This window comes from Sparus aurata, chromosome 22 (genome assembly GCF_900880675.1).
Source record: "Sparus aurata chromosome 22, fSpaAur1.1, whole genome shotgun sequence".
Lineage (NCBI taxonomy): Eukaryota > Metazoa > Chordata > Actinopteri > Spariformes > Sparidae > Sparus > Sparus aurata.
Genome location: NC_044208.1, coordinates 2967761 through 2981468, shown reverse-complemented (window position 1 = coordinate 2981468; position 13708 = coordinate 2967761). Strand labels below are relative to the sequence as shown.

General features: G+C 40.0%; 1 protein-coding gene across 4 annotated transcripts in view; it reads left to right on the top strand.

The window, feature by feature from the left end:
* The window catches only part of map3k7 (mitogen-activated protein kinase kinase kinase 7), a 35371-nt gene that overhangs the window by 14332 nt on the left and 7331 nt on the right, over nucleotides 1-13708 (top strand). For 3 of the 4 annotated variants that reach the window (XM_030405417.1, XM_030405418.1, XM_030405420.1), the window contains 5 exons: nucleotides 215-345; nucleotides 456-603; nucleotides 1310-1390; nucleotides 6360-6427; nucleotides 8975-9074. In XM_030405417.1, coding sequence (XP_030261277.1) covers nucleotides 215-345; nucleotides 456-603; nucleotides 1310-1390; nucleotides 6360-6427; nucleotides 8975-9074 — 528 coding nt within the window. The remainder of the gene's footprint in view (nucleotides 1-214; nucleotides 346-455; nucleotides 604-1309; nucleotides 1391-6359; nucleotides 6428-8974; nucleotides 9075-13708) is intronic. The other variant, XM_030405419.1, reaches the window with a different exon arrangement.

Below are 13708 nucleotides of genomic sequence, written 5' to 3'. Positions count from 1 at the left end.
TCTTCTGAACATGTGCAGTTTTGGGAATTTATCAATCGAATGAAAAGTTTTACAACATTTGTCATTTGTTAAATTGTTTATTACTTTCAAATGTGTTCAGTGTGAACCATCTGTACAAGCAGATACTGTCATGAGATGTAATAATGTAAACTCTTTGATGAAAGGCACCACTGTTGAGAAATCATAAAAGCTGTCCTGTTTTTTGGAATGACAGGCTCATATGTGGACTACACTGGCACCAGCACAAGCAACAAAAGTGACGCAAACATGGAGCACAGTGATTCTCAAGGGAGCAATGATACCATCAAGATAACGCCTCAATTTGCTCCTCACTTCAAGCCAAAGGTAAATCAATTCTTCCTTCTTGTCCTCATTTTGGACATTGAAATGTAACAGAAAATAGAAAAAATAACAGATAAAGATGAAGAAAACATGTTTTCCTATTCTTCTTTCAGGGAGACCAATTAAGGACTCTGCCTCTGTCCAGAGGGGGCAGTGTTGAGAGTCTGCCTGCACGAACACAGTGCCTGGCATCATCTGACAGCAAAAGAATGAGTGCTGACCTGTCAGAGCTGGAGCCCAAGATGCCATTTGCACCTGCAGGTATAGCCAGGCATTACACAGCACAAACACACATGAAAGCAGAGCAGAAGAGGAGATAAACGAGGAAGACTGGCATGCTCATATAATTTTAGTTTTTTATTTTGTATGGTACCTACTAAGACAGTTTGTACAGGAAAGGCACGCAGTATTATTCTCTCCAGGAGGGTTTTTTTTTTTTTTATTCCTCATATGAACCCATCCAGATGCCCCTGGACACAGAGGCCTGTCAAACTTCAGCCCTACTTTAAAGCCTCAAACAGAAGGCAGCAGAATCCCTAGTGCTGTCGTGCTGGAACAAAACCTCAGGATTTTGGACAGGGGCACAGAGCATACGTCAGAGTTTTTGTTGTTTTCAGATTTCAATGCAACTTTAAAGAATAGAGTTCCTGTAATTTGAGTATTAACACCAGCTCTTAGATTGCTTTGTTGAACTTTTTGTGTATCCAAACAGCATTGGAGCTGAATGCCTTCTGTTGTTTGTGCTGAGAAAAATAGTGCAGTGGCTTCCGACAGTCTGCACAGTGCCACTCCACAGCGTCTGGAATGACTGGGTGCATGCTGCCCTTGCACGTACAATGTATGCTCTGCATGTGTGCGACCCTCATTATCAGTCCAGCTGTGGGCCCCCAGTCTGTGTTAGTCTGCATCTGCATGCTTGTTGTGTCCGCAGCTGTACGTGTGTGTGTGTATGTGTGTGTTTTCGCAGCACGCCCCCAGTATAAACGAGGCCACCGTAAAACGGCATCATTCGGCACCATTCTGGATGTCCCCAAGATCGTCGTCACAGGTATAATGAGACCACTGGGCTTCCTGGTGACCGGGTGGAGCTAGCTTTGCTGAGCCCGTGGGTTGCAGTGCTCTGACATGGTCCCTCTCCTGTGTGTCACTCCATATGATACCAACCCCAGAAGGTTCAGTCATATTTCATTTGTTGCATGTCTTGAGGCCTTTACAAACTGTGGACGAGACAAACAAACAAAATGAAATGACTTTCCTGCGGATATTTGGCATTAAAAACTATGCATACTATCAGCAATGCAAATTTGTATTTAGAACTTGAATATAAACTCCAATATGCGAACTCTAGGCCATCAGGACTGGCAGAAAAACAGTGGCAGTCTGAGAGGGCTCCGGGCTCTGTTGTGTTGCACTGCAGCACAGACGGAGGGAGGTCGCATGATTGGCTAATGTCTTTATTTGCGATGGGAAAAAGCTCCAATTTACCATGTTCTGAAAAGAATTATGTTGCTTTTTCACTCCGTAATATTTGCTATGTGAAAGTATGCTTGACAAAAACAACACTTCGAAAGTAATGGACGTGCAAATTAATCACACAAATCAGCACCTATAGTATATAAAGGCCTTTAGAGCTGTCTGTAATTTAAAAAAAGGCCCAAATTAGCTAATCTTGGAGTAACACACATCAGAGTTGCCTTATGTCTCTCTGTATTCTGTGAATTTCAGTTGGCAGAAGCAGAACATGAGTTAATATTCTCATCTGGTGTCACTTTTTAAAACCCAAATCTATTTTCAGCTAATTCAGTTTCCTAAGATGTTGATGGGTCTTTCTATAACTGTTTAAATAACAACACATCTTAAGCTGGGTACAGGAAATCCAATCAGTATATTGCATCAGATCAGGTGACACAGATGAGATAAGCTTCCTAGCTCATGGTCCTGTCCTCTCTGCTAACTCTCTGGCTTGGCTGCAGCAGATGGGTGGCAGGAGAAAATCAGTGCTCCAGTTCTCTGCATTTGGGCTTGTCCTTGCCTTCCATGCCTAGAGGACATAGAGAAAGCATGGCAATTTTTGTTCTCCCCCTCTTGCTCTCTTTACATCCATTAACTTTGAAAAAGTCATTTTGATTAATTTCTCTCGCATTGAGGGTCAGAGCTATTATTACAAGCAGAGATATGGATGAAAGGAATGGGGACAGCTCAGGATGTCAGAAAAAGCTTCTATTTTGGAGCCTTGTGTGACACGTTGAATGAGTGGCTAATTTAATCTGGTGACAAAGGAAGTCAGCTGGTGTATGTGGTTAAAGGTATGGCACTTATGATTGCATATGCACACCTGGACATCAGGCCTTTTCCCCATCACATAAATCCCTGGTGGCCATCGAGCAGGAGTGTAATGGGAAACAGAATTCATGTCTAGTATGTACCTCAGTAGGGGTAACGGTACAAGACAGTGCGAAAGGACGAAAAGAAAAATCATCAAGTATGTCAGTAAAAAAGCCAGATTTTTGGGCTGATGACAATAACAGTATCAGTATATTGGTCAGTACAGACACATTTTTTGATCCCACAAATGCAGTTATCAAACACTTGGGAGAAAGATCTGTGACAGAGGTAGGGTGTTTTATAGTTCAACAATACATTTTAACTTTGAAATTACATCAAAGCACTAAAACACCAAACTTCAATTTTAATTTAATACTTTATTTTTTTTTAATTATTAAGCATCTTCTCCGCATAATAGACTCGAGAAAGAGAGATGGAGGTGGGAACAACTGTAAATCATACAGCTATTACCTCTGATGTAAGATCAGGAGGAGGAGGATAATGGTTGAATTAATACATTTGACACCAACCACGATATTTGCAAATGTTAACCACATTTTCCCCCTCATACACCTTACTATGACACAGCTCTGCTGGATACTCACAAGCTGTCAACTAAGGTTTTATGTGATTTGCAGGGTTAGCGAGTCATTCCTAATCACCTTCAGTGTTATCAACAATTTAGATATTTAAGTGAAACAAAAAGGCAAAGTGATTAAGGGGGAATGTCCAGCCAACCTGGGTGAGGGCAGCTGTCAAGGATTTGGATAAAACCTGGACAACGGCAGATTGTGTGTAATTAACCAAAGACATCAAAGCTTGATTCACTAATGTTGCACACAGTTTATGTCCATTCCATTGCTTTTTTGCATAGTGTCATTTACAGGGAACCCACAATGCTTCCAGATTGCTCTATATGACAGTGACGAAATTGAAGCTTTTGCTTTTTATCTGCGTTAACAGTCAATATCTGACTCATCAGAATGGGTTTTTATCAAGAAGACAATCAATTCAAGTCAGCATACTTATTTGTCCCTCAAGGGGCAACTTGAGACAAGCAAGTTTTTAAATATAAGTGTACATATACACACTTTATATACACATAAAATACAATCTATAAATACAATTTGACAATGTTGAAACCAAAAACATGACAAAGGCCCTTTGTCAAAAAGTTTCTGTGCAAGTGCAACTATCAAATAGATAATGCATCAGTTCTATCCCACTGCCACAGCTTTCAAGGTAGGTTTCACACTTTGGAATTTATTTTCCTCACACACCAGACATGGACAAAGTTCATCAGAGCAAATCACCAGGTTGTTTGAAGAGAGTCGCATACCGCACAAATTATCCTATACTGAATGGCTATCCATGCACAAATGTATGTACCATTACACCCCTGCTATCAAGTTGCAATAGGAAATGTTACTCCAAGACTAGAATTGGCATCCACATTTGTTACTGATTTGTACATACTTAAGTAACACTGCATATATTCAGTTGTTAAAGGATACATTTAAAAAATCATTAAATTTGGTTCAGTTTTGTGAAAAGCTACAGTTGCAGCAGAGTTTCACTCAGGACATTACAACAACAAAAGATACAGAAAATTAAGATCCAACTAATTCTTTGTGTTGTCATTGGAGTTCTTTATTATTAAGTGGGCTTCCGTGCTTGCTGTGCCTTCATTGTGCCATAGGCGCTTGTAGTCAGCCTAGACCAGATAAACCCAGGCATCTGTGTTGATACTGAAGTGTGAGAAGGTGTGAAACAATCTACTTGACCAATTCCAGGTCTTGTAAATTTTGGGATATGCACACATTATGAAAAACCCCTGTGCAGTCCTAATACACATGACTTAGTCCTGTTGCATATTGCTGTTATGTGAACCTTGTATTTTTATTGATTTTATGTCAGCGTGTGTTTGGGCATTAGCTTAACCATTGTATAGTGTAAAATGGAATTAAGTTATAAAATTATTCTCAGTAACTTTTGAAAAGTTGACATTTTGGACAAGCAAGTTTTCCACTCAACAGCAACTATGACTTTGTTTGTTTCAGCTAATTTTAGATCGCAAGTGAGGTCAACATTTCTCTTAGTGAGTAACAATCAGTGGGCTTAATACTGAACAAATCAAAATCTTCAAATCCTGTGATGAATTTTGGGACTCAAAAATGCACAGAAAATTAGGATATCATAATGTTGGAACACAGGAAATGTCATTGATTGGGAAAAAGATTGAGAAACTACTGTTTACTATATGTACATTGTTAAAATCAACCCCCTCAAAGAAGAACTTTGCAAGATATGGCCACAAGCATTCCAAAAATTAAAGATCAAAATGTGAAGAAACAGGCTGATGTTATTTCAAAGACATCCCTGTACTGTGTTGCAGAGATATCTACTGAAGTTGGCATACTAACCTGCTAGTCCCTGCCTGTCCTCACTCATAATACCACTTTGTACCTCAAGAGATGGTCCAATAGCACCTGTAGTTTCAGGTGGAAGATGTATGCCCACAGCCAGTTTGCTGAATTACACAACTCTCTTAACTTTGTCTGCAATAAAGGAACAAAACAAGTAATAAAATATAAAATATGGAATACTTGGACATCTATTTCCTTACTAACAGTAAAAGTACAACTGTCCATTTTCTTAGTTTACGTGTCATTTTTCTACTGAACTAAGTTAAGCGTAACTACCTTATCGACTCATAAAACACACTTCATTCCAACTCAATGTAAACTAAATAAAATTCCAATTTAAATCATCAATTCACAGAGTAAAATGTTACAATATCACAGCTTGTTTTCACCCACTGCTGATGTCGACTTCTTTCTCTCACCTCTCTGCCACCTCATACCTCTCCTGTTTTCTCATTCCTTGAGTCACAATCCTGGTCTAAACCACTGTAAATCAACTCTGTATTATTTCACCTGTCTTTTCTATCGGTCTTTGAGGCTGTCTTCAGTCAGGGTTTGGCTTAGCAAGCTACAGCAAAGCACAGCTAGCAAAGAGCATTTAAGAGCTTTATTTTAGGAGCTACTTTAAATTTCTGGCATATTTTACAAATTACACCTTTAAATTACTCTCTCACATGTTTTAGGTGTGTGAGATAAATAGGCTACTAAAAAACTTTTGAGGACGTGAGGGCTACACGGCTGTCAAAACCTTATTTCACAACAGCTGTCATGACATGGAGACATGATGACTATAAAGACTATGTTCAAGTTCTTTTGAAGCAAATAGAACAGGATTTTTAACATTTTTTGACTGCAACTGCGCTACAGGAGATATCAGGGATGTTGGTGTTAATCTGGGCAGCAGATGTACATTACCTGCAAGTTACCATGGCTTCACCACCTGCCGATTACCTGAACCATCCTTTCAGTGCAAACCCTTCACATTACTAGGCTCAGCTGTTGTGTTAATATGTTGAGTCTACTGTGATGTGTATGTGTGTGTGTTTGTGTTTGTTGTGCATTGTCAGTGGAGCTGGGAAATGTTAGGACTGTGGTCACTTTCCAACCACAGCTGTTGTCAGGCCAGGATATTAGGGGTTAAATCAGTGCAGCTGTCCCAGTTTGGTCTTGATATTCCTCAAGTATACATGGGCACCAGTCTCCCACCATTACTATTCACAAACTCTGCTGGGTCTTATTCCTCCCCCTCTCTGTCCATCTTGTCAACAGCCTCATGTGAACCTCAGAGACGTCGGTCAGTGCAGGATCTGCCAGGCATTGGCACAGAGTCCAGCCAGGTAAGAAACAGCCAGACACTAGAACGTGCAAAAGTTTCTGAGAGGTGGCAGAGGGTTTGTGAGTTTCATTCATTAATACATTCATTCACATTTTTAGTTTTTGGTTACATTATAAAATGTGGATTCAAAGAACTATTCTTTGCTTGCTTGTTCAAGCCTGTTTATAACTTTAAGACACTGCTGGACATTTTTGGTAGTTGTGAAAATAACATTTAGCAAGTTAAAAAGAGACTCATCTAGATAAAACTATTTCCGTCCTCTGCTCACTGCAATCATTCTCTCTGTTACAATTACTGTAAAAATATAAACATAGTGATTGCCCGACGATGGTGTCCTATTCACTACTGAAAGAAAATGAAGTTACCCGGTTCTCTGGGTTGATGCACAGTATTTTTTGTCAAACTCGTATCACAAACGGAACAACAGAATGAAAACAAACAGCAGTTAATGAGGAGAAGGTAGTGAAGGCACAGTTCGGCCTGATCACAAATAGCCCATTTAACATGCATACTAGAAACTGGTTTATCCTTCTGCTAACTTGAAAGGTGATAAAACAATTTAATTATGTCGCTAAACTTTTCCACATGCAATGGACTTACTGGATCCATTTCAGATTTGTTTGTGACGCTTAGAAAAATGTATTCATGTTTTACAATTGCTTCTTTCAAAATGTAAGCCTATGGGGTTTTACAGCTCAGTGCACTTCCTTGAGGCTTGAACATATTGACCAGCTCGAAAACATATATTAGTCAACATGTCAACATTGGTCAGTTTCGATATTAAATGCTGTGATCCTTATTTTTCAGGACCACTGCTTCCAAAATGTTGGCTGTACTTTGATTGACTTGTAAACTACAGTTAACAGCAGAAGTCCTTTTTAACTTAAACGCTGTGCTCCTGCCAGGCCAGCTGTCAGTCATGTACAGGTGTCCACCCACTCACAGACTTGGAGGTTAGAGGAGCCTTTCTGATGAATATAGAGTTGTTTTTCACAGCAAAAAGGCACATTTGGGGTGATTTTAATGTTATATAAAATGGGAGATATACACAGAACACTCTATACACTTAATCATTAAATAATGCTAGATGAAAAGTTACACTCTAGCACACCCCTACAGATTTATTTCTCTTCTCCTTATGAGCTCTATATTTGCTACTCTCATTCTTTCCTCCTGTGAAGCCTTGTGGATGTTTGATTGATACTGTCTTTCAAAAGAATGTGATTCATTCTTTGTCGGTCCTTAGGGAGGAAGTGTCATAGGTTTTGACATGTGTTTGATATGTCAGCTACAAGAATATGAAGACATTGGTGTTGGAACAGCGAAGTGCTCCCTCCTCCAACATGCGGCTTCAAATAAGCTCCTGAGCTCAAAGCATTTCTCCGGCTTTCCCAAACAGTTGTTTCCATTTGTTTAGTAGTTAACCCACAGAACTGTGCAGTCTAAAGTTCACTTAGAGTTCACTATAAACAATCCACTGTTTCTAAAGAAGATAAGGTACACTGCCTCTGGGATCAACCTGACTACCAGACTCCAAGTGATGAGACAGGACCATTGATCATGGAGTTGTTTGTGTGGATTTGCTTGGTTACCATCTTGATTCTTTGATTCCCATGTTGGGATCTAGAGAGATACTCTGAAATGTGTTGGTAACATACAATAAACCTCAGATTTGATGGAATGTGTTGTTCTACATCTGCATACAAATTAACATGTTTGCATTTTGGTAATATATTATTCAGATTTTACATTGTTTGAACTGGATATTTGACTCGAGCCAGAGTTTTAGTTTAAGTCCAGATTAAAATGGTGTCTAACTTGTCTACATTAACATGTTGTTCATGTTTGACGTTCCTCAACAGGCAGGCCACCAGAAAGTTGATGATTCATTTCAAAAGAGTATAAAAGAGGGCCATTTAAAAATTGGGGTCGCATGGTCTCAGGACCTCGGGATGTAAAACTGCATTAGGGCTGCACAATAAATCAAAACATTATCAAAATCTTAGTAAGGCCAAAAGCAATAACCAAATCAGAAAAGATAAAGGTGAAATGTACAGTATCTACACACTCAGTACTTCTACTACTGCTGCTGCTGCTATACAGTAGGTGACTGTGTCCCCCTTTACAATGGGTTTGCAATCTGATGATAAACACAGAAAAGAAAGGGACGAGGAACAACAACACAGGACAAAGTACTCTGAGAGGAGGGTGTCAATGAGTTTTAACACAACAAATCTTAACATAGGATGTGGAATATTAAATCATCCATCTTTGCTCACTACATCTGAGCCTTTCTTACCCTCAGGTGTGCATAAACTATAGGTTAGGAACTTCTCTTTAAAATTCAAAAATATGACACAAACTGTTATCTGTATCGGCCATGAAAAGCAGGTAGCCATCTGTTATTGGTATTGTCTGAAAATAATCCATATCATGCATCCCTTACTGTGGTGCTGCAGAAATGTCATGGCCTACAAATCATGTATCCATATGTAAGAAAATATGTATGTGATATCAGGTGATTAACAAGTGTTGTGTCCTCTTGCAGGGAAGCAGGAACAGCAGCCGGTCCTCCAGTCCTAGTGTGAGGATGATGCCACCTGATAAGACAAGCGGCAGAGGTTACTTCTCCCCTGATGACCCCACAGGTACTCATGACAACTTTCCCACTGAAGTCGGCAACCACATATTGAAGTACGGGGATTAAAACAAAAAAAACATGACTTGCACCTAAAAGAAAGGAGAGCTGAATGTGAAAAGATGTAAAATATCTACAGTACTTTCTCTTTATAATGAGACACAACTTGTGGGTACAAAAGGCTGTACCTGAAGAAACTAATCTCAATAGCTTGTGCACACTTAAAGGAAGCAGCCGCTGTTGTCCTGCATTCACAGTAGGGGTTTCACAGTTCTCCCAATCCATGATTTGATTTAACTTATGTGAGTGTTGTGGGGTTTTTTCAGCATTAATAGCTGGGCTATCTTTAAACTCACATCTGGATTTGTAAAAATTAACAGACCATTTATTTAAGACCTGAACAATTGTCATTTGCATTCAAATTCTTTTTTTTGAAAAAGATCAGGGTATTTTACAACAACCGTTTGACTTAATCCTGTTGGCTTTTTGCTGGTTAACTAAAAAGATACTAAGACTACGAGCATTGTGTGAGAGAGAAGTCAAAAACATGGCAGAAACGACAATGGTATATACTATGTCTTAATTTCTCACACTTTTTAATTAGAGAAAGACAAAATATTTGGAAACTTAGAAACAGACACAACATGACTAATGTGTGTTTTATATGATAATTTCTATAATAATATTCACACTAACAGTTATCAGTTATAAAGGCACGAATTTCCCATTTCTCACAACTCATCACCAACCATAAAAACAACCCCCGATTCCTCTTCTCCACCTTAATATTTTAACAGGTTCTAACTCTAATAAAGTTTTCAAGACACCCACAGACGATCTTTGCGAGAACTTTGCAGACCACTTCAGAACCAAAATGACATCAAGGACATCAGATCCTGCCTCTTATCCCATCAAGTTTTATCTGTTAACGCATCTGAACTTTTGTCCTTGCCTGAGGAAACACTGGAGAGTTTTGCCCTGGTTGATGCAAGGACACTTGGTCGAGTATTCTCCCAAGTAAACCCAACAACCTGCCTTTTAGACCCAATTCCCACATCACTCTTAAAATCATTTTATGGATTCTTTGAGGAACAGTTTTTAAACATCATGAACTGCTCTCTTCAGACGGGTTTCTTTCCCACCGCCTTCAAAACGGCAGTGGTGAAGCCCCTTCTTAAGAAGAGCAACTTAGACCCCAACGTTTTTGATAACTACCGTTTTTGATAACCGTTATAACTACCGTTTTTAAGTAAAATTTTAGAAAAACTGGTTTTTAACCAAGTTAATGACTGTTTAAACAGAAATAACATCTTAGAGAAACATCAGTCTGGTTTTAGGAGAAACCACAGTACCGAGACAGCACTTTTAAAGATTTTAAATGACATCAGATGGAATTTAGATAACAAAAAGCTCACAGTGTTGGTTGTACTGGATCTAAGCATCGCTTTTGATACAGTAGACCATCACATTTTATTAAACAGACTCAGCCATCAGGTCGGCCTCTCTGGTACTGTCCTCAACTGGTTTTGTTCTTATCTCACAGATCGATGCTTTTATGTAAGTATGGATACATGCTCCTCAGGAACCCATGAAATTGGATGTGGGGTTCCCCAAGGGTCAATTTTAGGTCCAATTCTTTTTAATCTTTACATGCTTCCTCTTGGGGATGTCATCAGGAGACACGGCATCAGCTTCCATAGTTACGCTGATGATACACAACTGTACATTGCCGTGTCTCCTGATGACACAGAGCAAATTGATGCCCTTCTTAACTGCATTGTAGACATCAAGTCATGGATGGCAGTGAATTTCCTACAGCTCAACCAGGACAAAACTGAGGTTTTAGTTATAGGTCCTGAAGGCCAGAGAGAGAAACTTTTTCCAAAACTACAAAATCTTAAACCAACACAATCAGTAAAAAATCTGGGCGTGATTTTTGATTCTGAGCTGAATTTTATTCCACATATCAGAAATATGACAAAAATAAGTTTTTATCATCTTAAGAACATAGCCAGAGTCCGCCCGTTTCTCTCCCAGGCCAGTACGGAGGTGCTAATGCATGCTTTTATTTCCTGTCGCTTACATTATTGTAATGCCCTGCTCTCTGGTCTTCCCAAAAAGAGTACTCTAAATCTCCAATTATTACAGAACTCAGCCGCACGAGTGCTGACGAGGACCAGAGGGTGGGAGCACATTACACCAGTTTTAGAGTCACTGCATTGGCTCCCCGTGCGCTTCAGGATCGATTTTAAGGTTCTTTTACTGGTTTTTAAATGTCTTAACGGCCTTGCGCCCTCCTACTTATCTGACCTGCTTTTACCATATCAACCCTCGCGGACCCTGAGGTCCTCTGGCTCTGGCCTTTTATCCATACCAAAACCAAGAACTAAAACCCACGGTGAGGCGGCATTTAGCCACTATGGCCCCCGCTTGTGGAACAGCCTGCCGGAGAACCTCAGGTCTGCAGAGACTGTTGATATTTTTAAGGGAAGGTTAAAGACACACCTTTTTAATCAGGCTTTTAACTAATATTTTAAATTCTTATTCCATTCTTACGTGGTTCTATCCTATTTTATGTTGTTGTTTCTATCTTGTTTTTAAAAAAAAAAATGTTTTTAAATGATTTTCATCTTAAATAATTTTATTTTTATTTATCTTCGATACTATTTTATTTTATTTATTATTATCTTACATATTTTATCCTTTTAACTGTTCACTCCATTTAACTATCTTTTGTCAGGGTTTTTATCCTATCTTATGTTTTTAGTTTTTAAGGGTTAACTCCAGAGTTTCCTCAGGGGGGTCCTCCACACTGGGAGCTGTGTCTGGATTGCTGCTGGGGGTGCTGTCCTTGGGTCCCTTTGGCCCGGCCAGCTGTTGGCTGTCAGGGTTGGGGGGCCTGGGCACTGGTGCCCCCCGTGGCACAGCCTGTGACTCCTCCCAGTGTGGACAGCCCCAAAGGTGGCGTTTCCTCAATCCTCAGTGCCTTGCCATGTCTCCCTATTGCCAGTAGTAAGAGTGTGCAGGGGTGTGTGTGTGTGTGTGTGTGTGTGTGTGTGCGCGCGCGTGTGTGTTTGTGTGTGCGTGCGCGCGCGTGTGTTTGTGTGTGCGTGTGTGCGTGTATGTATGTGTGCGTGTATGTAGTAGGGCTGCACGATTCTGGAAAAAATGTGAATCACGATTTTTTTGCTTAGAATTGAATCACGATTCTCTGGCACGATTTCTTTCACAAAATGTTTATTGCACTGATGAACTTAAACAAAAAAAAAACATTGTAGTATGGCAGAGGCATACTACTATGCCTCTGCCAAAGCAATGTTTTTGTTTTGTTTTGTTGAAGTTCTATCATTGATTTTTACGAAAGTAAAAACAAAAAAGTTAGTCTCCAAGATGAGAGCGCATCCTTTAATCCCTCATGTTGTACAGTGTTTATTGGGGCTGTATCCTTGACTAGGTGATATGTGATAACTGCTGTGGTCGGATTTCCAAAACGGAGGCGTAATATTCCTCCTTTTCCAAAAGCCGCCTCAGAGGTAGAGGTAAACATGTGACGTGACGTGAAGCTCGAAGTTGGGCTGTGAACAATTGACAATGAATTTGTCTTCAAAAGAAGAGCTTTACATTGCACCCCACTGGAGTTTAGAACTGTGTTCTTAGCGGGGGGCTTTTAATTTGAAAGTAGCGACCGTTCCTAGCTTGGGCTACAACAACAAGCTAGAGATCCAGAAGACGCTAGCATCTCCCGGATCTCAGTGGCTGTCCAGTTGCCCATCTAGCAGGCGAGGTGGAAATAAGTGTACCCTCAGAGGCGGCAAATCGGCGGACCAAAACAGACCCTCAATTATCCGCCCTCTGTCTAAAACCGCGGACGTAGCCGCCAAGAGGACGGGCAGATTGGCGGTGGGAGGGATGGGCTTTCTTTATTATTGTTCTATGTTTCCTGTGTAAAGCACTTTGTGCTACATGCTTGTGTATGAAAAGTGCTCTATAAATAAAGTTGATTTGATCTGATTTGATTTGATAAATGTTACCAGAAAGCTTCATGTTTTAGAAGTCATGGTTAAGAGAAAACACTGAAGGTTAGATTTCACAGGACACTCCTGTTAGTTGCCCTTAAAACTGGTGGCTGTAATTAGGGATGTCCCAATCCGATCTGCAGGATCTGGATCAGGGCCGATATGGGCATTTTTACACTGATCAGGATCAGCAATTTTGAACGTGGACCCAAGCCCAATTTTTTATTTTTTTTTTACATCAGAGCACAATCTGTGGCAGAACTCAGATGTGTGCCTAACGTTTCTGTGGCAAACCTGTGGATAAAGTGTCTGCAGTGTGGAAATATTTTAAATTAGAAAGTGAAAGCAGTCCAACGGCGACATGTAACATCTGCAATATGACTGCTGCGCGGAGGGGTAACAAAAGAGCTGCATTTAATACTACACATTTGATATGTCATATAAAAAAACAACAAGTTCATTCAAGCAATACAGGCAAAGACACCAAAGCAGAAAACACTCATGGATACTTTCAAAAGGAAAGAGAAATATCCTCGAGACAGCGACATGGCCAAAAATATTACAGAGAAGGTCATTAAATTCATCACTCTGGATAAGCTGCTCATCTCCGTGGTGAGGATCAGGGTTT